We start from the raw sequence: 27,719 nt of genomic DNA on the forward strand, positions 1-27,719 counted from the left end.
CTTATCAGTATACCATCTACTCAAAAACGTTTATGGTACATAAATCTTGGGGCATGTTCACGCAAATAAATACGTATTCATATATGATTGGTGTGGGCTCCGTCTCCGGGCACACCCCTCGATCAGCTGTTTGGAGAGGCTGCAGCCTCCTCACAATTTACACAGCGCTGTGTAGTGGCTATGCTTGGTATTGCAGCCCATGGCCCTCCATGGCCTCTTCACACACCTAATCGGCGGGGGTGCCTGGAGTTTGCCCCCCCCCACCCATCAGTTATTGGAAACCTATCCTGAGGATAGGTCATCAATATCAGAATCCTGGAAACCCCTTTATAGGGGTTTTCCCATCACAAAAAATAGGGGCATATCGCTAGGATTATGCTTCCGTTGTCTGATAGGTGCGGGTCCCAGAGATGGGTTCAGCTATTACCGACAGCCCCATAGAAATGAATGGGAGCTGTGGCCGTGCAAGCCCGGTGAGTTTCCATTCAATTGTATGGGGAGAGTGCTTAGCAGAGGCCGGACCCCGGGGTCCTCCAGCCACCAATCTCCCCGCTCCTATCTCGGCGTAGGTCCCAGAGGTGGTACCCGATCCTATCAGACAATGGGGGCATATCCTAGCGATATGCCCCCATTGTCCGTGATGGGAAAACCCCTTTAAGGATAGTAATATAAAGTAATTAGCAAAGCGCAAGGAATACATGGCTATGCGATAATTCATTCTTATAACCACGTTTATTTCACTGGAATATTATTACTTTAGCTGGTAGATTATGGACCCATGATCTCCTTCATGTCACATCTTCCAAAAGATGTAAGAAACAAGTAACCTGTGGTTTTCTGTCCAGATGAAGTGTGATAATGAAATCAGATTTTTATTAGAAAAGTATTCAGAATGTCCAGTGATGCGGACACCTCTCAGGGAGCACAATCTACGACTGCCTCCCATGACCAGTTTCTTCTGGTATCAGTCATTCTTCAGCATCCATCAATGCTCAAGTCCGGGGCTCTGTTGGGAGTAGACTGGCACACCTGTCACTCCAGAGCGTGAGTACCCGGACCGCGCAGCGTGTTGTCACCTGGACTTGATGGGACCTTGAATAGCTGATTCAGCTCTTATCGAGGCTGCCCAATAAGTCCTGCTTTGGCGGCCAAGGCCTCGTTCTGCTGTATGTGGTACTCTTGAAATCTCATGGATATCCTCTGTGTCATTTTCAGGTACTTCTGTAGACAGTGCTCTGAGCAAGTAATCTAACAGCGGAGAAAAAAAAAAAAGGAATACAGGTTTATCCCCATGCGCAAATAGCGAAGCCTCAGTCTTAAAGAAATGTCATCCTAAATTTAAAGAGGTCAGTGGTTTTCATCAATCTCAGGCTACATTCCGTATGTGTTTTGCGGTCCACAAATTGCTGATCTGCAAAAAAAATAAAATAAACGGATGACGTCTGTATGGCATCCGTTTTTTTGGGGCGGATCCATTGTAACAGTGCCTATCCTTGTCCACAAAACGGACAAGAATAGGACACGTTCTATTTTATTTTATTTTTTGCGGGGCTATGGAACGGACATGCGGATCGCACACGCTGATCATGTGAAGCTGTAGAGGTCAGAAACCTCAGTCATTCATGCAGTGATCAGTAGGGGGTAGTAGGGGTCTGACCTCTACTCCTTCACATGATCAGTTAGGGCAGTGTTTCCCAAACAGTGTGCCTCCAGCTGTTGCAAAACTACAACTCCCAGCATGCCCGGGCAGCATTTGGCTGTGCGGGCATGCTGGGAGTTGTAGTTCTGTAACAGCTGGAGGCACACTGGTTGGGAAACACTGAGTTAGGGTACTAAAGGTCTGACCTCTACAGCTTCACATGATGAGTGGGTGGTAGTAGGGGGTCTGACTTCTACAGCTTCACATGATGAGTGGGTGGTAGTAGGGGGTCTGACTTCTACAGCTTCACATGATGAGTGGGTGGTAGTAGGGGGTCTGACTTCTACAGCTTCACATGATGAGTGGGTGGTAGTAGGGGGTCTGACTTCTACAGCTTCACATGATGAGTGGGTGGTAGTAGGGGGTCTGACTCTACAGCTTCACATGATCAGTGCGGGCAGTAGGGGGTCTGACCTCTACAGCTTCACATGATCAGTGAGGGTAGTAGGGGTCTGATCTCTACAGCTTCACATGATCAGTGAGGGTAGTAGGGGTCTGACCTCTACAGCTTCACATGATCAGTGAGGGTAGTAGGGGTCTGACCTCTACAGCTTCACATGATCAGTGAGGGTAGTAGGGGTCTGACCTCTACAGCTTCACATGATCAGTGAGGGTAGTAGGGGTCTGACCTCTACAGCTTCACATGATCAGTGAGGGTAGTAGGGGTCTGACCTCTACAGCTTCACATGATCAGTGGGGATTGTAGGGGTCTGACCTCTACAGCTTCACATGATGAGTGGGTGGTAGTAGGGGGTCTGACTTCTACAGCTTCACATGATCAGTGCGGGCAGTAGGGGTCTGACCTCTACTTCTTCACATGATTAACGGGGATAGTAAGGGTCTAGACTCTACAGTTTCTCATAATCAGTGGGGGTAGTAGGGGTCTGACCTCTACAGCTTTTCACAAAATTCTCGTACCATTTTACATGGAGAGGAACATACCTCTTCAGGCTTAACATCTCGTGTAGTAAAATCCTTCACACAGTCCAGGAAGCAGTTCTCTGTAAGTTTATTATAAGTCCCAAGAAATTCTTTGAACTGAGAACAAAGAAAAATGTTGGCAGTGAACTTTGGACCAGCACCACTTCCAGACACATACGTGTGGTAAGTAGTGTTGAGCGAACTTGTGTTTTAAGTTTGGCGTCTAAAGTTCGGGTTATCGAAGAATCGTGTTGTGGAACGGAATTTAGAATCCATAACGCGATTCTTCGATAACCCGAACCCAAACTTTAGACGCCGAACTTAAAACACAAGTTCGCTCAACACTAGTAGTAAGTAGAAGCCTGCCAGAAGCCTGACCTACTGTAGTGTGTGGCATATATGGTCAGTGTACCTCAAACTTCCCTGATTCTACTGCTCTCACCTGCTTAAAGAGTAACTAAACCTTTAATATGTTCTCCCTAATACAACTATCTCTAATATACTTTATTAATGAATTTTCTATTTTTACAACACTTTACAAGATTTAACAAAATCTTGCTCTGGAGAACCCAGCAGTTACATGAGTGAGATAGCCTAATCCATCATTATCTGATCGGAAGGGGTTCCGACACCCCCCACGATCAGCGGTTTGAAGAGGAGGCGGCGCTTCCGCTTCATTACACTGCCCGCCCTCTCGGAAGTGCAGAGTAATTACAAGTATTCGCTCCAACCACTTGAGCGCTGTTTCCACTTCAAACAGCTGACTGGCAGGGGTCCCGGGTGTTGGACCCTCGCCAATCTAATAATGATGACCTATCCTGAGGATGGGTTACCAATATAAAACACCTGCATGACCCCTTTAAATTTCCGCTGGGGCTAGACGGCAAAGGAAATGAACACTTGCAGTGGAATTCCCAGCTAGATTACAGCAGAGCCCTTGTGGCAATGGAAACCCAGGAATAAGAGCTAAATAAAAGAGACATCCAGGACATCCCCTTTAAAGCGGACCTTTTAGCAGGCTAGCCCTAGTCTAATTATCATCCTACCTTATAGGGCGGCCCCCACTGATGTAGTACAGGCCATACACATTAGCTGCAAGACGCCTGCTGTGTCCATTTACCTGCTTGATTTGATCGGATTCGGTGGTCTGAGCTGCCATGTCTCTGAGAATTTACAATCAGTCACCTGGAAAGGAGACAAGACACTGAATACACACAGTGGATATACTTTAAATGGACACATCTCTCTTTCACACAAGCAAGTTTTCCCATCTGGGTGCGATGCGTGAAGCAGACGCATAGCATCCGGACTGTGCACATGAGCGACTATTTTCAGGCCTCATTTCTGCGTTCAGGAAAAATCACAGCATGTTCTATATCCGGATGAAATGCGTTTTTCACTGATGGTTGCTAGGTGATGCAGATTGTTGTTCTTCAGGGGGTTTTTTTTTCACACGCGTGAAAAATGCATTATAAACTGATTGCACCCACGTGGAAAAAACTGAACGCAATCGCAGACAATCTGACAGAACTTACATGCAAATCTATAAGGTTTTTTTCTGAACAGACCCTGAGAGAATCCGTATCTTTCATGTGAAAGAGACCTGAAGGGGTTGTGAATACAAGCCACTTACTAATGTATTGTGATTGTCCATATTGCCTCCTTTGCTGGCTGGATGCCTTTTTCCATTATATTACACACTGCTTATTTCCATGGTTACGACCACCCTGCAATCCATCACACTGCACACTATAGGAAAAAAGCACCAACACTCTTGCAGGTGTCGGCTAGAGGATGGTGCTTTTTCCTATGGTGTGGAAGCACGACCACCGCTGCTGGATTGCTAGGTGGTCATAACCCCTGAATATGAGCAGTGTGTAATTTGATGGAAAAATTAATCCAGCCAGCAAAGGAGACAATATGGACAATCACAATACATTAGGAAGTGCCTTGTATTAACTTTGTCTACATCAGGCATGCTCAACCTGCGGCCCTCCAGCTGTTGCAAAACTACAACTCCCAGCATGCCTGAACAGCCTACAGCTATTAGCCTACAGCAGGGCATTGTGGGAGTTGTAGTTTTACAACAGCTGGAGGGCCGCAGGTTGAGCATGCCTGGTCTACATGATAAAGGCCATTTGCAGAAGTGAGACAACCCCTTTAAGTGTGTCCATCAAGGGTTAAATGCTCAATGCAAAATTGGGAGGGTGGAAAACTCTGCTAGATGTCACTGGTCGAACAGGGATACACAGATAGCAGGCGTGTCTCTGACATTAGCACTGGTGACCTTGAATAAGAAATTACAGCAAGGTCAATCAGAATTTTCAGTACTTATTAGGAGCCAATAGACTGGCACTGATATGGGCACATGGGGTGAGACACGGTAGCCACCAAAACGTGTGGTCGAAAACAACTTTGTACAAGTGGAGTCAATGGATAGTGCACAATGTTTCAGTTGACTTTGGCGGCCTGTGCTGCAGGCTGACGTCAGAGTGACCCTCAGTAGAAATCTATATCCGGTAAACCCTGCTCAGCCTAAGGCCCCATTCACACCACGTATTCAGCCCACGTTTGACATATACGCCAGAAAAAGCTTTAAAAACCCAGTATTACCATACCCAACAGAGGTCAAACAGACACTCTAGGGTGAATGGAGCCTTAAAGGGGTTGTCCCATCTTGCCGTATCCAGACGGCGCCAGGGCTTGCGGAAACTGACGAGCACCGCTGTTTCCGTAACTTCCACTACGGTGAATGGAAGCCAAGTAAACAGCACAGAACAAAGTACAAGCTGAGTTATGGAAACAGCATACCTCCAAATCACTGCAATGGGAGCTCCGGAAAGAGACGCTAGGCCCGGCCACCTGAGGTCAGCATGCAAACGGCGAGATGAGACAACCCCTTTAAGGACGCACTTCGCGTGCGAGATCTTAAAATGCAGCTCTATCACAAGTTGTCCGAAACTGGCCTAATGCTGCATCCATGAGGCTGGATTTTAGTTTCCAAATTTCTTGTTTAAAACAGAATCGGAGAGAGGAGCACCATACGGACCCAAAATACAGGCATGCAAAGCCGAGCGTTTGGCCACCAACGGAGGACACGCTGCCCATTTTCCATCTGGATTTGTGGGCAGAAACTCTGCAAGGCATTGCGGTAAAGCGGATGGGGGGATTCAAGGGGTGTCCAGCCGATTCTTTTTAACCCTCTTCGCGACTTCAGCTGTCCATGTACGGCAGGACTATGTGTCTGCACCATTCTGCTCTTATACTCATTGTACATGATCGGCGATTACTGACATTTAAAGGGTTAATTCCCATTTTGGACATTGGGGGCATATCACTAGGATGAACCCCCAATGTCTGATAGGTGCAAGGCCCAGCTCCGAGACCCGCACCTATGCTTAGCACGGAGCCCAAAACGTACAAGCGCAGCCACCACTCCATTCACTTCTATGGGGCTGAGATAGCAGTCAGCGCTCGGCCATTTCTGTAAGCCCCATAGAGGTTAACGGAGCGGGGGCCGCGCTTCCCATTCATTTCATTGGGACTTCTGAAAAAAGCCGGAGCGCGCCGCTGAGCTATTTTCAGAGCTCCCATAGAAACTAATGCAGGGCAGGCACAGTGCCCTGTTCTAAGTATAGGTGGGATCCACACCTATCTGAAATTGGGAGCATATTCTAGTGGAATACCCCTTTAACCCCTCCAATGCCATGGCCAATTGTGACCACGGTGTCTGCAGACTGGCGAGATCGAGAAAGCCCTTTGGTTGCTATGGAAGCCCAGTACTACAGTTAAATCCCATTCAGTGGGTGCATGTGACCGTCACCCTCCACAGGAGTCCGTCCGTGACAGTGTGACATCTCCATGGAATCCATTGAACATGTGCTCCCACAAGCCTCATGCTGCCCTCTAGGCGGTAGGACACGGCAGTGCACATGGCGTCGCCACTACATGGGGACACACACACACATGCGGCGGCCTCCTCCGCACCCCGGTAGTCACTGACCTCCGCAGCAGCAGCACCTCTCTCTGCTCTCCTCGTTTGCAGGGGGATCACGTGGGCGGGGCGACAGCTATTTCACCTCGGCAGATTCGTCGCGGACTCGTCTGGCCGCTCCACTACAGCGCTTCATACAATATCGTAGCTTTCATCTCGCGTCACTCCGTGTATCGCCCCGTTTAGAATTCTATTATCCCAATATTTATTTATTTTTCCCCTTGTGGAATGGTTACATGTGAAACCTCAGCTCAATTTACAACCGGCTACTAGGACGTTCTTGTGCATCACTATAAGCTTCCCGTGGAAACAATACACGAGCTTTAGGTTCCTGAAGACTTTTGCATTTTGTAACCTGCCGGGAACTCACTAGAACTAGAACAGTCTTGCTGCCAGTGCCACCAGTAGCCACTATGTGAGGACACAATGACAGCAGCAGTCACAGATTTTACCCCCTTGGTCTGTTTTAGGCCTTAAAGGGGTTTTCTGAGTGTTTTTTTACCGATGACCTATCCTCAGGACAGGTCATCAGTATCTGACCCATTGGGATTAGGGTTGCCACCTTTCCCAACACAAAATACGGCCAAGGGAGGGGTGGGGGGTGGCTTAAAGGGAACCTGTCACCGGGATTTTGTGTATAGAGCTGAGGAGATGGGCTGCTAGATCACCGCTAGCAAATCTGCAATACCCAGTCCCCATAGCTCTGTGTGCTTTTATTGTGTAAAAAAACCGATTCTCATCTCACATACAGGACTCATCTCAGGTTAACTTGCATATGTATCAAATCGTGTTTTTTTTTTTACACAATAAAAGCACACAGAGCTATGGGGACTGGGTATTGCGGATGTGCTAGCGGCCATCTAGCAACCCATGTCCTCAGCTCTATACACAAAATCCCGGTGACAGGTTCCCTTTAATGGTCAACATGCTAAAATGACTCCAGGAGAACACGGACAACTTGTGCGGTGAGATAATTCCGTAAGTCAATTACTCATATATTACCTCCTAGCCAGGCCACGCAGTTTGGCTTTGCAGGTGGACTGTGAACCTTGAAGGTCTTGGTGGCGAGGGCTTCTTTATATTTTGGCTTTTCCACCAAGAATCGTATCTTTGCCATCAACCGGTGTAGAAATCCCTCAGCTCTATACACAAAATCCCGGTGACAGGTTCCCTTTAACATAGTGTTAAGTCGCTGTGATACTGTGGCTCCCAATAATATTAATGCCTCTATTAAATTTCCCCCCAGTAATATTAGTGCCGCCCAGAATTAATAATGCCCCCATTAGCGCTCCCTAAAATTTATATTGCCCCCATTAGTGCCCCCAGTAATAGCAGGGATCTCCCTGACGCCCGCATGTGAAACAATATATCCCGGATACTAGTGATGTCCGGTTCATGAACGAATCGTTCTTTTGAATGGATTCAGTTCACTGAACCGGAGGAGTCGATTCCTCTGACTGAGCCAATCCGCGTGAAGCCGCTCAGTCAGATAGCAGAGCAGAGAGACGCTGGCAGCAGGGAGGAGCCTAATCTGATCCTAGAGTGGAAGCCCCTCCCCTCCTCGCCCACCCCGGCCTGCAACCAATCAGAGCTGACGCAAGCACTAGCAGCACTGAGTCACACAGTACAGGGAGTCTAAGGCTGGGTTCAGACGGGCGTTGCGGGAAAAGGTGCGGGTGCGTTGCGGGAACATGCGCGATTTTTCCGCATTGTAATGCGTTTTGCACGCGCGTGAGAAAAATCGGCATGTTTGGTACCCAAACCCGAACTTCTTCACAGAAGTTCGGGCTTGGGATCGGTGTTCTGTAGATTGTATTATTTTCCCTTATAACATGGTTATAAGGGAAAATAATAGCATTCTGATTACAGAATGCATAGTACAATAGGGCTGGAGGGGTTAAAAATAAATAAATAATGTAACTCACCTTAATCCACTTGCTCGCGCAGCCGGCATCTCTTCTGTCTGTCTTCTGTGCTGTGTGCAGGAACAGAACCTGTGGTGACGTCACTCAGGTCATCACATGGTCCGTCACATGATCTTTTACCATGGTGACGGACCATGTGATGACCGGAGTGACGTCACCACAGGTCCTTTTCCTGCACACAGCACAGAATACAGACAGAAGAGATGCTGGCTGCGCGAGCAAGTGGATTAAGGCGAGTTAAATATATTATTTTTTTTAACCCCTCCAGCGCTATTTTACTATGCATTCTGAATTCAGAATGCTATTATTTTCCCTCATAACCATGTTATAAGGGAAAATAATAATGATCGGGTCTCTATCCCGATCGTCTCCTAGCAACCGTGCGTGAAAATCGCACCGCATCCGCACTTGCTTGCGGATGCTTGCGATTTTCACGCACCCCTATTCACTTCTATGGGGTCTGCGTTACGTGGAAAACGCACAATATAGAACATGCTGCGATTTTCACGCAACGCACAAGTGATGCTTGAAAATCACCGCTCATGTGCACAGCCCCATTGAAATGAATGGGTCCGGATTCAGTGCGGGTGCAATGCTGTTCACCTCACACATTGCACCCGCGCGGAAATCTCGCCCGTGTGAAAGGGGCCTAAGAATCGAATGAGTCTACAGGTTAAAAGAAAACCTCTTGGAAATGAGAAGTGCACCTCCCTGAAATGAGTTTTTGCAGGTTGGGATGTCTGTAATAGTAATGCCCCCATTAGTACCCCCCCAGATTAAATAATGCCCATATTCATGCACCACAATAATATTAAAGGATAACTGTCATATTTTTTATTTTATTTTCGTAGTTGGATTGTGGTGATTAATATCTCCTTGGTGGCCCTATTTCAACTTTTCACTGTGTATTCAATTACCCCTTAATTCCACAGTTTTGTTCCCTGTACTGCCTACTTTTACCTGTGCTTAAAATCAGGTTGCTATGCAGGGTCGTCTATGTGTTGAAGGACGGAGGACGCAGAAGCACGCAGCGTGCAAGGTCACATTACAGACAGCCAGGGACTGTAAGTAAATGATTAGAGCCAGGTCCTCCCCAGCAGCTGATAACAGTGCCTGGGCTGTGTGCACTTCTCCCTGTCCCTGCGCTTGGCAGACGCTCCCTCACTCAGCAGAGCTGGGACAATGCAGAGTTGAAGCAGCGCAGACCAGGGAAGGGAGATCTGCCATCTGCTCAGTGTATAAATGAAAGCAACGTGTGGTAAGAGGACCCCTTTGTGCTGCAGGAGATTAACCCTTTAGGGGGGAGGGCTCTGGTTACTGACACTTTTGGGGGGCTATTGTTACTGGCTAGTGAGGGCAGGCGGGATTAGCCTCAGGGTGAGGGCAGTTGCGGCCATCTTAACTGAATAGTGAGATTGCAGTTTTATGCAGACTGGTTGCTAAGGGCTGAATCTTATTAAATATGGGGTAAGTCAGTCTAATAGTAACTGATTCTGGAATATCATGTTATTAGTAACTACATACAGTGGGATGCGAATATTTGGGCAACCTTGTTAATCGTCATGATTTTCCTGTATAAATCATTGGTTGTTACGATAAAAAATGTCAGTTAAATATATCATATAGGAGACACACACAGTGATATTTGAGAAGTGAAATGAAGTTTATTGGATTTACAGAAAGTGTGCTATAATTTTTTAAACAAAATTAGGCAGGTGCATACATTTGGGCACTGTTGTCATTTTATTGATTCCAAAACCTTTAGAACTAATTATTGGAACTCAAATTGGCTTGGTAAGCTCAGTGACCCCTGACCTACATACACAGGTGAATCCAATTATGAGAAAGAGTATTTAAGGGGGTCAATTGTAAGTTTCCCTCCTTAATTTTCTCTGAAGAGTAGCAACATGGGGGTCTCAAAACAACTCTCAAATGATTGTTCACCATCATGGTTTAGGGGAAGGATACAGAAAGCTGTCTCAGAGATTTCTGCCGTCTGTTTCCACAGTTAGGAACATATTGAGGAAATGGAAGACCACAGGCTCAGTTCAAGTTAAGGCTCAAAGAGGCAGACCAAGAAAAATCTCGGATAGACAGAAGCGACGAATGGTGAGAACAGTCAGAGTCAACCCACAGACCAGCACCAAAGACCTACAACATCATCTTGCTGCAGTTGGAGTCACTGTGCATCGTTCAACCATTCGGCGCACTTTACACAAGGAGATGCTGTATGCGAGAGGGATGCAGAGGAAGCCTTTTCTCCGCCCACAGCACAAAAAGTGTCGCTTGAGGTGGGCAAAAGCACATTTGGACAAGCCAGCTTCATTTTGGAATAAGGTGCTGTGGACTGATGAAACTAAAATGGAGTTATTTGGCCATAACAAGGGGCGTTATGCATGGAGGAAAAAGAACACAGCATTCCAAGAAAAACACCTGCTACCTACAGTAAAATATGGTGGTGGTTCCATCATGCTGCGGAGCTGTGTGGCCAGGGCAGGGACTGGAAATCTTGTCAAAGTTGAGGGATGCTTGGATTCCACTCAGTATCAGCAGATTCTGGAGACCAATGTCCAGGAATCGGTGACAAAGCTGAAGCTGCGTCGGGGCTGGATCTTTCAACAAGACAACGACCCTAAACACTGCTCAAAATCCACTAAGGCATTTATGCAGAGGAACAAGTACAACGTTCATCTCAGTCCCCAGACCTGAATATAATGGAAAATCTGTGGTGTGACTTAAAGAGAGCTGTCCATGCTCGGAAGCCATCAAACCTGAATGAACTAAAGATGTTTTGTAAAGAGGAATGGTCCAAAATACCTTCAACCAGAATCCAGACTCTCATTGGAACCTACAGGAAGCGTTTAGCGGCTGTCATTTCTGCAAAAGGAGGATCTACTAAATATTGATTTCATTTCTTTTTTGTGGTGCCCAAATTTATGCACCTGCCTAATTTTGTTTAAACAATTATAGCACACTTTCTGTAAATCCAATAAACTTCATTTCACTTCTCAAATATCACTGTGTGTGTCTCCTATATGATAGATTTAACTGACATTTTTTATCGTAACAACCAACGATTTATACAGGAAAATCATGAAGATTAACAAGGTTGCCCAAACTTTTGCATCCCACTGTATATGAAAATTGAAATTAGGGTCTAAATGTGACAGTTATCCTTTAATGCTCCCATTAGCGCCCCCCCCCCCAGAATAAATACTGCCCCCCAGTAATAGTTATGCCCCCATTAGTGCCCCAAGTAAGAATAATGCCCCGATTATTGCCCCCCAGTAAGAAGAATGCCCCAATTAGTGCCCCAGTAAGAGTAATGCCTCTATTAGTGCCTCCTTCTCTACTTCTGCAAAAAAAAAAAAAAAAAAGCACTCACCTCCTCCTCCTCCTCGGAGGTGAACACTCACTGCTGACTGGAAGCTCAGGTCTTCTTAACATAAGTGGGGGAGGGAGGTAAAGGCTGTACTAATGAGCGCTCCCCAATGGAAGCGCTCATTAGTAACAGTCCGCATAGGAAAATACCGGCAATTAATATTTCCGGTAGAAAAAAATTACCGGCATCAGCAGGTCCACTAAAATACTGGCCTTGCTGGTGAGATACCAGCCGGGTGGCAACCCTATCCGACTCCCGAAACACCCTCCTCTCAGCTCACCAAACACAGTGCTGTCCGTTGGTTAGCGGCTGTACTTGGTATTGACGCTCAGCTCCATTCACTTGTATGGGACTGAGCTGTGCCTAGGTCATGAGACAGATAAACGTGACGACACTGGCTTAGACAGAGGCCGCAGCGTTCACCGGTTCACCACAGCCCCTTCATATAGCTGATCAGCGGGGGTGCCAGCAGTCAGACGCCCACCGATCAGATACTGATGACCCATCCTGAGGACAAGTCATCAGTATATTACACTTGGAAAACCCCATTAACCTAGCAAAATAAGACTAAGGGCTCATTCAGATGGCCGTATGCTGTCCGCAAAAATGTGGATCCGTTTTTTGCGGATTAGATGCTGTCCCATTCACTTCTGTGGGGGGGGGATTTTTTCCATTGCACGGCTCAGCAAAAAAATTAAACATGTCCTATGTATGTCAGTGAAAATCAGGACATGGCCCTATTAAAGTCTATGGATCAGCAAAAAAACGGAATGCAATCCGTTTTTTTGCGGCCATGCTGAACTGTCTGCAAGAAAACGGATCTGCATTTTTGCGGACAGCATACAGCCGTCTGAATAAGCCCTGAGTAAGCGTCAGCCCCAGGTGGCCAAGCTTACCGAAACTGACGAGCGGGCAAGCACTCCACTGTGTTCATAACTCCCTTTGGGGTACAATTTGTGTCTTGTAACATGAAAAAGCCCACTTACCTGTCTGGGATACTGCTGCTTCGTTCCCAGCCGCTTCCAGTCCTGGCAGAAATGGGAAGCAGGTTGGACCGTGACTGCTGCAGCCAAGCACATTGGCTTGAATGAGCTGTGATGTATCATTCAAGCCAATGAGACTGCACAAGACCAAGCTGCTTGGCGATCCTGCAGAGACCAGAAGCAGCCAGGAACCTCAGATGGGTAAGTGGGCTTTTTTTATTTTAAGGGTCACAGATTAGAACGCAGGGGTTGCTTGACTGCAAGGCTGGACAACAACTTTTTCCTTAGACTGGTGTAAGAAATGCCAGACTTAGGCCTCTTTCACACGAACAATACACATTGTCAGGATGTCCATCAAGTTCAACCAAGGGATAGGTGAGAGGTGAATCCCAGAAGGAAGTGACTCTCAGATTTCTACACATTTTCATAAGCATTAATGTCATTTACTTTCAAGAATATATCTAAACCCTTTTTAAAACTGTCCACTGTTCCTGCTGTGACAACGTCCTGAGGAAGTCTATTCCACAGATTCTGTAACTGCAGCTGCTGGGCGCCGCTGTTCCCCTGCTTACCGCCACGGTCCCAGGCGCCGTGTTCAGCGGTGATCTGCTGCCAGTGCTTCCCATTCACCGCTGCAGTCCTAGATCCTTTTTTGAATACGGGCACTACATTTACCTTGCGCCAATCACTTGGCACTGTACCAGTACCTAGAGAATCTTTAAAAATTATAAACAAGGGCAAATCAATGACTGAACTGAGCTCTTTAAGCACTCTTGGGTGTAATCCATCTGGACCCGCAGCTTTGTTCACATTTACCTTATCTTGGACCATATCTACAGTTAGCTATATTACTGGCTGTACTAACAGCCCCAGCACCATAGATATCAGCTACTTTCTCTTCTTTTGTATATACAGAGCTAAAAAAAAACATTTAGTAACTCTGCCTTTTCCTTATCTTCAGTGACTACCCCCCCCCCCCCTTTACCATTATTTAGGGGACCTACCTGCTCAGACCTTGGTTTTTTAGCATTTATATATTTCGAAGGCTACAGCTGACCCCTCAGATTGGTATTTTTTTAAATGCCCTTTTTTTAATCATTTAGTGCCCTTTCTACAGTAGAACGAACAAAAACCGCCTCGGCAGTATATAGACAAATGAGGAAGTGTAAATTATACGTAAAGCTAAAACATTTTCCCATTTAATAAAATATAACTTTTAATGATATCTTAAAAACATATGCTCACATAAAGCTCAAACCCCACGGATCAAGATACCAGATACATATGGAATACCTATTATCTCAGAACAGAATATTGATTCTGGGATTACTCACGGTTTGTGAACCATAAGCTGCAGGGGACTCTCTGCAGAGACGGACGTAGTGAGGATGTTTGCTGATAAACACTTCAGATAGGCGAAGCACGGGAAGCAAATGGAACAGATGATAAATACCTATTTTTCCCTATGCGTCCCTCCCTAGATCTAAGCCCTCCTGACAGAGTTTGCTCCTTATTCTCTATGTCTACGTTATTTTAATCATGAGTAAGGCGCCTCATATGTTTTTGCTATAAGGCTATGGCTACACGGCGGCATCTGTCATGCGACATTTCATGTAATGTATTTCAGTGTCGCGACGTGCTGCGATGCGACAGTTGCAAAAAATCCAAGTCATATTTTTTGGTGTGTTGCGTCACATTGCGACATTGAAATACATTACATGAAATGTCGCGCCACACGTGTAGCCCCAGCCTTAAAGTTGTGCATAATTTTCATAAAGTATATGTATCCTTTATTTTTAGATAGTTTTCCCCTCTCTTTTTGAATGACTATGCCAAAGGTCAGCCTTAATACTTTAAAAACACTTTTACAATAATTTGCCTATGAATTTTATTGTATTCGGAATCAGAACAGACCATAATGTGTTCTTATTAAATTCAGCACCGTTTTTCCGGTACTATATGTACACGCTGCTCTGTTTCCGCCCGGAACACTTATTTTACGCTGACGTTCCAACCGTTATTACTTGCAGGAGTCTGCTAGAGGCCGCTGTGCTACAACTAATGCTGTCTCCGTTTTCGGAAGCCATTTTGGCGCAGACATTTCGCCCGGTTCCAATGAACAAGCGGTCTCTGAAGAGATGGCCGCCGTCCTTAGTGGAGCCTACTGAATTGACGACACCTCCTACAATAGCGTTGTATTAGCTACAGTAATAGTCGCTGTCCGCCTCTATATGTTTCCCCCTGTTGATGTTTTGCAGCCTAGTGACCGGGTAACAGCCATAGAGGAGCAGTGTCCTCCTGACTGCTTTCAGAGGGATGAGGGAAGAAGCTTCTGATATTAGCCTGGATTCCATGGCCAGCACTACTGCTAGTGACGTCCTCATCCGCTCCACAAGTGTCCATAAGACCTTCCACAGTAAGGAGGACAGCAGACCCCCCACTGCTCATGGGAGACTGGCCCCAGGTGAAACCAGCTCCTTACACTCAGGTGAGGCAGCAGGAGGAGGCCTTGGGCGCCCTGTTTCAGGGGCCTCCAGAATGGAGCACAGTCAGGTGGCATCTGCTGATGGTAGTGGACGCCAGGACAGCGATGCCAGGAGGGTGCACATCTCGGTGAAGAGGTTGCGGGAGGTGCCCGCTCCCGTCCTCCCAGACTTTGCCTTTAAGAAGCGAGACCCTGCCCACATCCCGCCGGCTCTACCTGCTAATAAGTACCCCGCTGTCACCTTCACCCTAATGGATGGTAAGTAGGTATGCGGGTAGTCACCCAGCTTTTCTAGAGTTGCCCTGTAGTTATACAGTCATATTACGTCCTTCAGGAATCTGACAACTCGGTAGTGGCTGAATTCTTGCCATGGTGGTTGTCACGCAACCAATGACAGAATAGGATTATGTCTGCTCAGGGTTTGGTTGGTTTTGTGACTTTTTACATTAGGTATCTTTTCTAGGACTGCATTGTGCCGTTCCTCAGTTATTCCTCTTGGAAATGTATGAATAAATGAACACCAGGGTGTTCTTCTCATTCCACTTGTCAGTAGGGTGTGTACACTGACCAATCGGTGCAGACCTTGTCAGATTGTCTAGCGCAGGGGTAGGCAACCTCCGGCACTCCGGATGTTGTGAAACTACAACTCCCAGCATGCACACTTGCTCTGCTCTTCTCATAACTCCTATAGAAATGAATGTAGCATGCTGGGAATTATAGTTTCACAACAGCTGGAGTGCCAAAGGTTGCTGCCCCTGGTCTAGCACAGAGATCAGCACCATCCCGCACTCCAGCTGTTCTGAAACTACAACTCCCATAATCCTACTTTCACTTCTGTGGGAGTTACAAGAACAGCCAAGTAAGTGTGCCTGCTGGGAGTTGTAGTGTCACAACAGCTGAAGAGCCGAAGTTTGCTGATCCCTGGTCTAGCGTATGGACAAGGAGAATGGTAACGTCCAGTTGTGATTTTCTACTTGCATTTCCAGTAGGAATAACAGAAGAAGAGAACTAAGAATTGTTTCATTAGGACATGTCAGAAGAGAGGACAGGTGAGCAGCTCTGCCGATGTAAACAAGGGGCCGCACGTTCACAGGAGCACCAAGGTACCAAGGCCCTCTCGTTGTGCAGTGCAATAGGGCGTTGGACCCTTCAGGAGCAGCCATCAGTTTTGAAGGTGCAGAGAACCCCATTTAATGGATGTTTTTTGGCTTTATTGATGGGACCTTTGTACTTGACATTGTTTAACCCAGTGCTTCTCTGGCTGAAAGGCGCAGCTCACTGGGTGGTGAGGCGCGGGGTCCCCACCAGTGTCGGCATACATGAGAACCTCTTCATATGTACACAGCCTGGCAGTGCCGCCCCTACTGATGTCACACAGGTGCCAGTATGGCTAGCAACTCAGGAAGGTCATCAGCCCAAACAAGACCAGGAGAGCCCCCAGCCCCCCCTCCGGGGAGGGAAAGCTGAGGTATAAAGGTATTCCGGTTCCAAAAAGTTCTGGTTACAAAATCGGATCAGTGGGGGTCTTACCGCTAAGGGGCCTCAAAACCCATGGAGCTCCCCCCAAAATGGACAGAGCAGCTATCGGAATGCACACCGCCCCTGCTCCATTCATTTCTATGGGAACGCCGGGGATAGCTGAGTACAGAGCTTTTTATTTTAGCACAAGGCCACAACCGAACAAAATGTGAAAAAGGTGAAGGGCTCTGAAGACTTCCCACTTGTCCACTGAGTTGAGTAGTGTTTTTTGTTTTTTTTTGGGCCTAGGATCTTTTCATGTTCCCTGGTAATACAGTGCCACCTTGTGGCTAAAGTCTGCATTACATGTATCACATTCTACTCGTGTACAAATAGAGGGAAGACGATAAAGGGGACCTGTCGGCATGTTTTGGCTGCCTGCCACTGACTGACAGCTTTCCTCCCATGAACAGTAATATTGAGAGCGCTGTCAGTCAGTAGGAGAACCCCGCAGCTCATGAATATGTCGCAGTACTCTCAGCGAGCTGCAGCTAATACACTGTTCAGCCAGAATACGGAATATGTTCCCATAATGACACAAGGCTGCCGCCATCGCCCCTGAGATGCCCTCAGAGAATTTGCAGAAAAATCTGCTTGGTTGACATGCGGATCTTGTTACGGGTATCACCCTATGCATTGCAGAGGTTTAAATTTGGGGTGAAAATCTGCAACGTAACTTGCTAAAATACATATAACAAGTCAGACTTTGCATACGTTTTTTTTTTTTTTGTGTCGTGTTTGGATGACATTTCGTGTTCTGCTGAGGATGATGCAGCAGAAAATCTGAAGCGTATCCGTCGTGTGTGCACATAGTCTAAACACGCTGACAGCTTGTCTTTGTAAAGGTCGGGAGACCATCCCCTGGTGGCAGATGAGGATCGGGCAGTTGGATTTCAACAATCGAGACTCCAACCAGAGGTATCCGGCTTAGGGCTCGTTCACACGACGGTGCTGTTTTTTGCGGACCGCCAATTGCCGATCCGCAAAAAACGGAAGCCGCCCGTGTGCCTTCTGCAATTTGCGGAACGGAACAGGAGGCCTATTATAGAAATGCCTATTCTTGTCTGCAAAACTGACAAGAATAGGATTAGGACTCATCATTTTTGCGGGGCCACGGAATGGAGCAACGGATGCGGACAGCACACAGAGTGCTGTCCGCATCTTTTACGGCCCCATTTAAATGACTGGTGGACCCTATGCGGAACGCAGAAAACGGCCCGTGTATGGAACGCAAAATACGTTTGTGTGAATGAGCCCTTACTGCCCTATCCCTATGTAGCGCACATGCCTAGAAAGCATGTATGGGGGAGGGGGTCAGGAGAGAGAGCTCTGGGCAAGCGAGATAATGTGTATGGTGATCCTAAGGATGGGGGTGATAACATCAAGAACTAGTTTATGCATCATGCCTCTGACTGGACTGGAAGGCTGTGCAGGGGAGAGGGGACAGGAGCAGGCAGTGACGGGTTAGGATTTTCCTTCCTTCTCTTACTCAAAGGGTTTTGCCATGATGCATGTAAAATTTGAAAATCAGACATCATATAGTCCATGACAGTCTCTTTCTAACCAAGCCAGAACCAGCCCTGTACCTCACATGGATCCAGAGATCTCCCCATTCATTGCTCCAATTGCTTTGCTAGATTTATATCAAGCTGGCAGCTCAGGAGGAGTGTCCTTTTCTGCTGCAGCTCAGGAGGAGTGTCCTTTTCTGCTGCAGCTCAGGAGGAGTGTCCTTTTCTGCTGCAGCTCAGGAGGAGTGTCCTTTTTTGCTGCAGCTCAGGAGGAGTGTCCTTTTCTGCTGCAGCTCAGGAGGAGTGTCCTTTTTTTGCTGCAGCTCAGGAGGAGTGTCCTTTTTTTGCTGCAGCTCAGGAGGAGTGTCCTTTTTTTGCTGCAGCTCAGGAGGAGTGTCCTTTTTTTGCTGCAGCTCAGGAGGAGTGTCCTTTTTTTGCTGCAGCTCAGGAGGAGTGTCCTTTTTTTGCTGCAGCTCAGGAGGAGTGTCCTTTTTTTGCTGCAGCTCAGGAGGAGTGTCCTTTTTTTGCTGCAGCTCAGGAGGAGTGTCCTTTTCTGCTGCAGCCCCGGAGGAGTGTCCTTTTCTGCTGCAGCCCCGGAGGAGTGTCCTTTTTTTGCTGCAGCTCAGGAGGAGTGTCCTTTTTTGCTGCAGCTCAGGAGGAGTGTCCTTTTTTTGCTGCAGCTTTCTCCCCATCACAGGTCAGGGGCCATGTCCCTTGTGCTGCATCTTTCTCCCTATAACTGCCACAGCTTTCAACACAACATATGGCTGGGCACAGTTGGAGATTTAAACTGAGCATGTGCGACCACCTCAGTGAGGTGGCCAGAGAAATGAAGAAAAGAACAAGCAGCAGGTGTCGCTATACAGATACATTTTATTGAATAACTCACTGGCTATACGGAAGGTGCTGGTTTGAACAATGTAGAATATTTTTCATGGCACAACCCCTCTCATCTGACCCCCATTCATGGCATAGGGGATAAGTGCAAAAAATAGCCCGACCGCAGCGCAGGCGCCAATCCCCAAGCTAAAACAGGGTCAAATAGAGATAGAAGCCCGTGGAGATGGAGAATTATTTGGCTATTTTTGAGATCTAATAGGTGTAAGACAGTTCAAAGCGGGGAAAAAAAACATGAATAGAGAACGAGGTGATGTTATCAACCTGGACATCAAATCCGTACATGCCAATGTATATAAAAATTATCAGAGACGGCTAAAAACATCAATATAAATAAGTGTATAGGCAACTCACTTCACTGGGGAGATGGGCTGAACTCTAGGCACCCACCGGCTTCACTCCCCCGCCAGGATCGCTTGTAGAATCACAGGAAGAATCGCAGCCACCACCGAAGGTACTTCTGGAAAATTCCCTTTATTTAAATCGAGGCTCCAGCTCCACGGGCTTCTATCTGTATTTGACCCGGTTTTAGCTTGGGGATTGGCGCCTGCACTGTGGTCCGGCTATTTTTTTGCTCTTCTCTCACTTTCCTTATTATATGCATCTGCCTGACACAGATCCAACCACTTCCGGCAGCCTTTCACCACTTGTCTTTTAAAACAAACTACTCGCCTATTTTACTTCTTCCTCTCCTTTGGCGCCCGGTAGTTACTCCTAATACCTTCTTTGGACTTCGTCCAAGGGGAATTTTGTGACTAACACTCAGTTTTTTGGGGATTTGTGTTCCCTTTCCTTTTTTTCTGCATAGGGGATAAGTGTCTGGCAGGGGGTCCAACCACTGGGGCCCCGCTGCTCACAGGAACAGGGGCAAGGTTCCTCCCTTGGAATAGAGAAGCGGACACACATTCAGCTCTATAGGACTCCCAGAAATAGCCAAGTACAAGCGCACATGTGTCTCCAGCAGCCCCATAGAGCTGCATGGAAAAGCAGCATGCCTGTGCGTCCGCATCTCCAGTTAAACTGGGAAACGCACAGTCGGACTGCAGCCGATAAGACACTTATCCCCTGCCCTGTGTTCAGGTTATTTTGGTTGTGATTATTTTTTTTTTGCTTTTATGTAAAGCATGTACAATGAAATGTATTTCAGGAAAATTTATTGCTTGTTTATTAACATTTTTAATTACATCTTTTTATTACATTCTTTTAGAAACCTGTGAAGGAATGACTCTTTTGTAAATGTATTTTATGCTTCTAATCTATTAGTGGACTCCTGTACGTTGTGCTCTGTATGGCACAGGCTGTGGGAAGGGTAACACCAGCGTGCCCGAACAGCAGGATTACTGAATTTACAGACCTGGGGTCATTCCTAGGCCCCGACTACCCAGCCTCCGATCACATCACTGTGGAACCCAATCAGAGGGGGAAATCCCTTTTGATCACGTTGTAATCACAGACTGGAACAATCAGAGGGTTAACAGTTGGTACTGGAACTACCTCCGATCCTGGCTGTAGAGGAAAATGCGGCTCTAAGAACGCAAAGCGGTTTGCGTCTGGCCGATTCTCTGCATTGTCTGCCGTACGAGTCTCCACTGGACCATATTATACTTAATAGGGCCGGCGGGCATTCCGTTGGCATCCGGCAGCGCTGGATGCAGAGAATTCCGTCAGTCTGTTCTCTGCCGGAATTCGCCCCGCGGATGTGAAACTAGCCTAATAGAGATCAGAAAAGACAGTGGGTGGTCATTAAAGGGTCAAAATGAATGCTGCTCCCCTAATATTGCATGCTTTAGCCCTTCTATTCGAGCCAGTGCAAAAGTGATTATGCATTACATATGCTTTTGGCAGGCAGAGGGTTAAAAGCAGCCTGCGATTCCTGAAGGACGTCTGCCCTCAATATGATTTCGACCACTTTTATGAGATTGCCTTGAGCTCGTTCCCCTGTGGCGGACCCCCATAGATTGGACATTTGCTCGATGTATAGAATTATTTCGGATTTCTGTAATCATTGCTATCACTTTGTAGATACGAGGAATGGCTCCACCATGCCGAAAACACATTCTCCATCCCAAAAGGTAAGAGAGAGCCAGTCCTTTGTATCACTGGTACTGGAAGCGCAGTTACTATATTTATCGGGATATATTCAGTCATTTCTATGTAAATGACCTATTTTGTGGCTTGATGGAGTTCTCTCAAAGTACACTGTAATGTAGTCTTAAAGGGCACCTGTCACCATGAAATTGACTGTTACACCAGGCACGGTGCCTTGTAGGGCTCGCTCAGTACGAGTGCTCGCTTGCCTGACGGCTCTTTCTCCTGACTTCTCCCTACACGTGCTCACTTGGCCGAGTGTTTTTTTTGGGGACACCTCTGGCCATAACAGAAAGATGCACACTACATCTGTCCCCTAAAGTCATCTGCTGGGGTACGGTTGGGGCACCCACCCACACACACATAAGATAGTGGGCCGATCCTGATGAAATCTGTGGGGTCGGCCGGCTTTTCTCTTGTGTGTGTGTGTGTGTGGAGGCCCCTGTAGAGATCCTGGCTTTGCAGCTAATGGAAGCTGTAGTATATGACTTGTTCTATTGCACAAACCTCTTGTCATCCGCTGTCTCCAAAAGGTTCATGTGACAAGACATTTTCAAGACTCCGCTGAAGAGAAAACGGTCATGAAGAAACCACTAGAGGGCAGCACACAGAAAAGTAAGTGGCCACTTCTTATTTCCGATGGGCTGATACACATTTATGTGGATATATCCCATGTGATGGGCTAATAGGGAATAATTCTTCTCCCACCTATTGAATCACATCGCTGTCCAGGGACGGACTGTGAACTTAAAGTGGCCCTGGAAAAAAATCTAAAAGTGGCCCCAATTTGTAGGCAGGTCCAAATTAACAGAAGGCGGATCAACACAAATAGTTGGGGTCAACAATACCATGCCAGCAGAACCAAATAACACAGTCTAGGACAATATACTGCCCCAAAAGCTGGTCCTCTGTGGTGGCCATCAATAGCTGCCAGCTTTTGTCCTCCTCCTCCAGTTGTCTATGGAGCAGGGGGCTTAGGCGGTGAGGTCAGGGTCATAGCAGTCAAATTCAGGAGAGGGTTCTGGCGGTCGCTGGCCTTTTAATTACTATTGAGTGCTCTTATGTACCCGCTCAGACGCAGAGAGGAGGTCTGGGGCATCGGCCCACCGAGAAATTTCCCTGTAAGGTCTATGGCCAATCCGCCCCTGTCGCTGTCATCTACTCCTGGGATTACTTTTGTTGTCAGTGATTCTTTATGTCTTTAAAGGGATTTTCTGAGATTCTGACATCGATGACCTACCCTCAGGATCCAACACCCAGGATCCCCCTCCGATCAGCTGTTTGAGGAGGCAGCAGCATTCAGGTTACCAAGCACAGCGCCGTCCGTTGTATAGTAGCTGTACTTGGTATTGCAGCTCAATCCCATTCACTTAAATGGGACTGAGCTGTGTCTGGGCCATGTGACAGATGCACGGTGAGTCGGTGACGTTACTGGCCTGCGGCGCTGACTAAAGCACTGTGGCCTCTTCAAACAGCTGATCGGCGCAGCGCTGGGGAGTTGGACTCCCACCATGCAGATGCTGATGACCTATCCTAACAGTCAGGCAACCCCTTTAAAATAAGTTTTCACAATGATGCCTTGTCTCTAAGATTATATAAATGATGATATTTGTATCGTATCCTATTGTCCTGTCTTTGAATTGCAGGTACGGACGTTCAGATTTCACAGTTTACTAATGGCCAAAAAGAGACTTTGTTGGCAGCTTTAAATAAAAGGTAGGTAGGTGGCACTAATGAAGTCTATGGCACAGATTCCATTGTTCATCTCACACATGTCGCCTGTACAGCATTGCCCCCTGAGATTCTCTCTCAGGGACTCAATTTTCACAAGTCTGTAGTGTAATAATTATTGGCTGAGTGGCAATGCAGAAAGTCCGCTGTCTAGTGGAGATCGAGAGTTGTCACTCGTTGAGTGCCTTTAACACACGTGCATACGTCTAGTCTACCTAGACGTCCGTTACTGGCGGTCAGGAACCAGTGCTAAATTCTGGGTTACTGTGTGTTTATTTTTTATTTTTTGTGAAGTGGTAGATGGCTGCACATGTCAGCAAGGAGACCGCCACATCAAGAGCTGCTATTTCTAATGGCTTTCCACTGTAATAGAACAAGTTGAGGCTTTAAACCCTATTAGAAAGGGCTAACCTGATGGGGGGATACCTATTAAATTACCACTAGGTTATTCTATCAGTAATGTTGGAAATATTGGGGTGTAAAGTAGTTGTTCTCTCTTCTGCAGAGCCCAGAGTGGACCTGTCGCCAAACACGTTCCCGTTCAGCTGCTGGGTGATGTTGCTGGTAAAGGTAGAAAGACTGTGAGCAGCGCTGAGAAGAATCAGGAGACCAGTGCGATTCAGACAGCTACCATTGCTGCTGCCACTGCTGCTGCCATCGCTGCCGCTGCTCCAGTGCTAAAGGTGAGTGGATATTTCATAGGTGGTTTCTAGGTATATGTTTTCTTACTCTTTATATATGTGAAATGTGAGGATTTCCAATATGTAGGCATAGATAAGGTAAGCAGAGAAATCGATATCTTGAATAGCGTCCATTAAAACAGTGTTTCCCAACCAGTGTGCCTCCAGCTGTTGCAAAACTACAACTCCCAGCATGCCCGGGCAGCCTTCGGCTGTGCGGGCATGCTGGGAGTTGTAGTTTTGCAACAGCTGGAGGCACACTGGTTGGGAAACACTGCATAAAAAGGGTTTTCCGAAGTCTAAAAGATCCCGCCCTCCCCTTCCCCAATGCCCGGGCTCCTTGTATATAATATACGTACCTGCTTCGCGCCACTGGCTTCGCTCTGGATCCCTGCACGGCCACCGCGGGAGAGGCTTGAGCTTTATCCTATAGTGTGCAAGCACGACTACCACTGCTGGTTTGCAGGCTGGTCGTGACAGTGTATAATGTGATGGGAAAATCAATCAAGCCAGCAAAGGAGACAATATGGACAATGACCATACATTAGTAAGTGACTTGTATTAACATATTCTACATGATAAATACCAGTTGCTGAAGCGAGGCGACCCCTTTAAGGGAATTTCAGCAACAACTGTAATAGTCTGGACAGTGTCACTTGGGTCAGCGCTGCAGCAAGGCAGAACACGTGTAATGTAGAAATAGCGGTTTCCTTATCTCTTTCTTTACCTCCGTGCTGATGTAAGGGCTGAGGTCATTTTGTCTTTCTTGTCCCCTAGGTTCAGGGTAATCTGGAGGCTCAAGTGAACTCTGTGACTCAGCTGCTTAACAAACTCCAGGAGGCTGACGGGCAGCTGCAAGCGCTCACAGAGCAGCACAGACAGATCCAGGGTCAGCCTCTGGAAAGATTGTATCAGGGGAGAGTCAGCGAGCTGGAGAGGCAGCTGACCCTGCTGACAGAGCAGAGGCTCCAACATCTGGAAAAGCTCCAGCAGCAGCAGCTGGAGATGCAGGTAAGTACTGCCTGCGTACATGCAATGGGTGTCCTGTAAGCCTCCCCCATTTGATAATTAAAGGCTATGTACACCTTCGGAGTAAATTTTCTTTTTTTTTCTTTTTATGATTGCATGTTACTAGTGTTGAGCGAATTTCCGTATTGCGTTCTATCGTAATATAAGTCTATGCTGGCCAACCAATTCCTTCAACTACTCCAGGTTTCCCTTTCCTGGGGTACCCTGTTTGCAAGATAGTGGGCTTTACAATTTTCTCCATGCTAATACAGGGCAGCAAGGACTGTGGTGTGGCATCTTAACGTGGGCCCGGTGGCTCACAAGGGCATACTGGCCATAGACCTTAAAGGGAAATTTACTGGTGGCCCGATGCCCAGGGGACTAACCAAGCCTTTCTCACCCCCTCCAGCTAACTAAGAATCTGATGCTTTCAGCAGTAATTAATGCTAGGGGCATCAGGTACTTTTGCACCTGGCGATGGCCGCAGGTGCCCTCCTGAATTCAGCTATATTGCTGTCCTTGGGACGGTAATAAAGTTGAATGCTGCAGCATGAGCAGTGGTATTTTGTGCTGCGCTGTGGTTTTGCTGCCTCCCCACTTCTGCTGTCCGTGCCTACTTGTGTTGTCCCAACTTCTGTCAATTTGAACCTGTCTGCAACATAGAATCACTTTTAGTTTTTTTTTTTCCAGGGCCACTTTAAGTTTCCAGTCCTCCCCTGCTCACCTGCACTTGGTTGTCCAGAACACCCACTCCTCAGCCTTCAATTGTTCTTATAAAGCCTCCATGAAGGAAGATGTGGGGAATTATTTTTGTTCTTGATGGGCTATGCCACACCATAGAGTTGAATATACAACCTATGTTGCCCTCATGGAAGCCTTTGGGCCACGTTTATAGCTACATCAATGAAGCACTGCTACCATGTTTGATAGGTACTACTGCCAGGTACAGTTATCCCGGCCTGCTCTCACAGGGCATATCTTCCTTGGCACACATTCTTACTTCCCGAAACAATTTCACTAATTCAAGTTTTGGTGTGATAGACTTTGGTCCCTAAAGGCTGATCTTGTGTGTATGGATGCTTGGTGTTGGGGTATGCTCCTCCATATAAACACGATGCGTATATAGGTCTGAAAAGACACTGAAGTCATTGTATGGTACAGCTCAGTCCTAACAGTTGTTGTCTATGTGCTTCTCAGTCACAGTTTATGAACTCCGCTATTAATGCCAGCGCAAGTCATCGTGAAGCTGCAGCTCCAGTTTATTCTCATCTGCCGGTGACGGTTTTTCAGCCCCAGACAAGTGCACCTCCGAAGAACCGCGAGAAAGGTTGGCTTTTCCACTTTGTGGTGATTTGAACAGATAGGAGTTTTAACATTATGAGATATTTTCCTAAAATGTATTCCTTGGCTGGCATGCTTCCATTTAATGTGTACAATTGCCGCTCACCCCTGGAGAGACCGTCTCTACCTCCTCAGGACAGGAACCAGAACCGCCTTTTAAAAGAGGGATCATCCCCTCTACCTCCAGTTCTGTTTCCTGTCCTAAGGGGCCGGAGGGAATCGGATCCGCCAGATAACACTAAGATGAAGCTGCTGGGCCCCGGCTATTGTTATAGTGTGAGGAGGTTCACCCCATGCGGCATAAGACTCCTCTAGGAGCCGCTGCAAAAGTCTGGGCTCCCTTTCGTTCTCCTTCCCGGCTGCTGGGGAGGTTTCGGCCTTTCTGGGCTACAGCCAATCTCTGCGGCTGTGTTTGCATGTTCGGCCGCTGGCCATCGTGCTGTATTCCATTACTTCCGGGTTGCGGCGGTGGGAGGAAGCTGAAGCTGCGGACCGGAAGGGGAGGGAGCCGGCTTGTGCGCGCTGAGGAGTAAAGCCCAGCCAGCTCACTGCCATGCCGAGTGGAGTAGGTTGACCGTTTTTCCTCCATTCTGGCTTGGTTTTCTGTGAGATATGAAGCAGGCTCAGCGCACTGAAACCACCAATGATACATCGGTACCAGGGTGGGGTTATACCCCAGCATCTATTTTAATTTTATTTAGAATTGTGCTCATGAGGTCATGTTTTGTGCTTAAGTGTCTAAGGAGTCTTCCAGAAAGACCTCCAGAGCAAAAGAAAGGGCGTGTGCTGTGTGTAAAAAGAAGCTACCTTCTGCCTGGGCAAAACCCCTATGTCAATTGTGTATCAGCAAGTTATTGGAGGAGGAAACTCTGTCTTTAACGAGTAGCATTAAGCAGATGATCCGTGAAGAGGTCAAAGAGTCGTTTAGCGGTTTGATTAAAAGCCACCCCAGTACTTCTGCAGCTAAGGATTCCCCCTCCAGTGACAGTGATATACTTTCTGGTTTGGAGGAAGGAAAATGAGTGTCATCAGATGAGTCTTCTGAGGACAAAGCCTTAGGGAAACCACTGTTTCATGTTAAGAACACTAAGGCCCCTTGCAGATGAGCGTTCCTCCCGCAGCGAGTCCGCAACGCAGCTCCCGGCCTGACCTCCCAGCACTGCCGGGGGTCACATAGCATTATATTGATTTATGATGCTATGTAACCTTTACAGTTCTAGAATGTATTGGATAACACTGGCATAATGTTGCCAATGTTATCCAATACATTCCAGAACTGTAAGGGTTACATGGCATCATAAATCAATATAATGCTATGTGAATCCCGTCAGGGCGGGTGCTGCAATGCGGACTCGCTGCGAGACGAACGCTCGTCTGCAAGGGGCCTAACTCCCTAGTCAAGGCGGTTAGAGCTACCATGGGGTTGGATGATTCAAAGCCACAGCAATCAGTCCAGGACTCTGTTTGAAGGTTTAGGTCCCAAGAAAAGAAAGGTGTTTGACGTGCATAAAAACATTCAAGCAGTGATTTGCCAGAGTGGAAAAAACCTGATAGGAAGT

General features: G+C 47.1%; 2 protein-coding genes across 3 annotated transcripts in view; one reads left to right on the top strand and one right to left on the bottom strand.

Annotated features, from left to right (window-relative positions):
• Window positions 1–713: 713 nt before the first annotated feature.
• On the bottom strand, window positions 714–19,686 carry TIMM9 (translocase of inner mitochondrial membrane 9). 2 transcript variants are annotated; one of them, XM_044271852.1, is made up of 4 exons: window positions 19,667–19,686; window positions 3,741–3,805; window positions 2,642–2,737; window positions 714–1,248 (listed from the first exon to the last, which is right to left on the bottom strand). In XM_044271852.1, exons 2-4 carry the CDS (start codon window positions 3,777–3,779, stop codon window positions 1,114–1,116), a joined length of 270 nt encoding a protein of 89 aa, XP_044127787.1. In that variant the 5' UTR covers window positions 3,780–3,805; window positions 19,667–19,686; the 3' UTR covers window positions 714–1,113. The 2 variants fall into 2 exon arrangements, with proteins under 2 accessions (XP_044127787.1, XP_044127785.1); XM_044271850.1 differs by lacking the exon at window positions 19,667–19,686 and adding an exon at window positions 6,624–6,682.
• The window catches only part of KIAA0586 (KIAA0586 ortholog), a 120,455-nt gene continuing 107,899 nt past the window's right edge, over window positions 15,164–27,719 (top strand). Inside the window, exons 1-7 of the mRNA XM_044271849.1 lie at window positions 15,164–15,647; window positions 21,335–21,384; window positions 21,934–22,015; window positions 23,047–23,116; window positions 23,637–23,814; window positions 24,589–24,822; window positions 26,017–26,146. Of these exons, the coding sequence (XP_044127784.1) occupies window positions 15,221–15,647; window positions 21,335–21,384; window positions 21,934–22,015; window positions 23,047–23,116; window positions 23,637–23,814; window positions 24,589–24,822; window positions 26,017–26,146 (1,171 nt within the window). The 5' untranslated portion in view covers window positions 15,164–15,220. The remainder of the gene's footprint in view (window positions 15,648–21,334; window positions 21,385–21,933; window positions 22,016–23,046; window positions 23,117–23,636; window positions 23,815–24,588; window positions 24,823–26,016; window positions 26,147–27,719) is intronic.

The sequence above is a fragment of the Bufo gargarizans genome, chromosome 11 (assembly GCF_014858855.1).
Source record: "Bufo gargarizans isolate SCDJY-AF-19 chromosome 11, ASM1485885v1, whole genome shotgun sequence".
Lineage (NCBI taxonomy): Eukaryota > Metazoa > Chordata > Amphibia > Anura > Bufonidae > Bufo > Bufo gargarizans.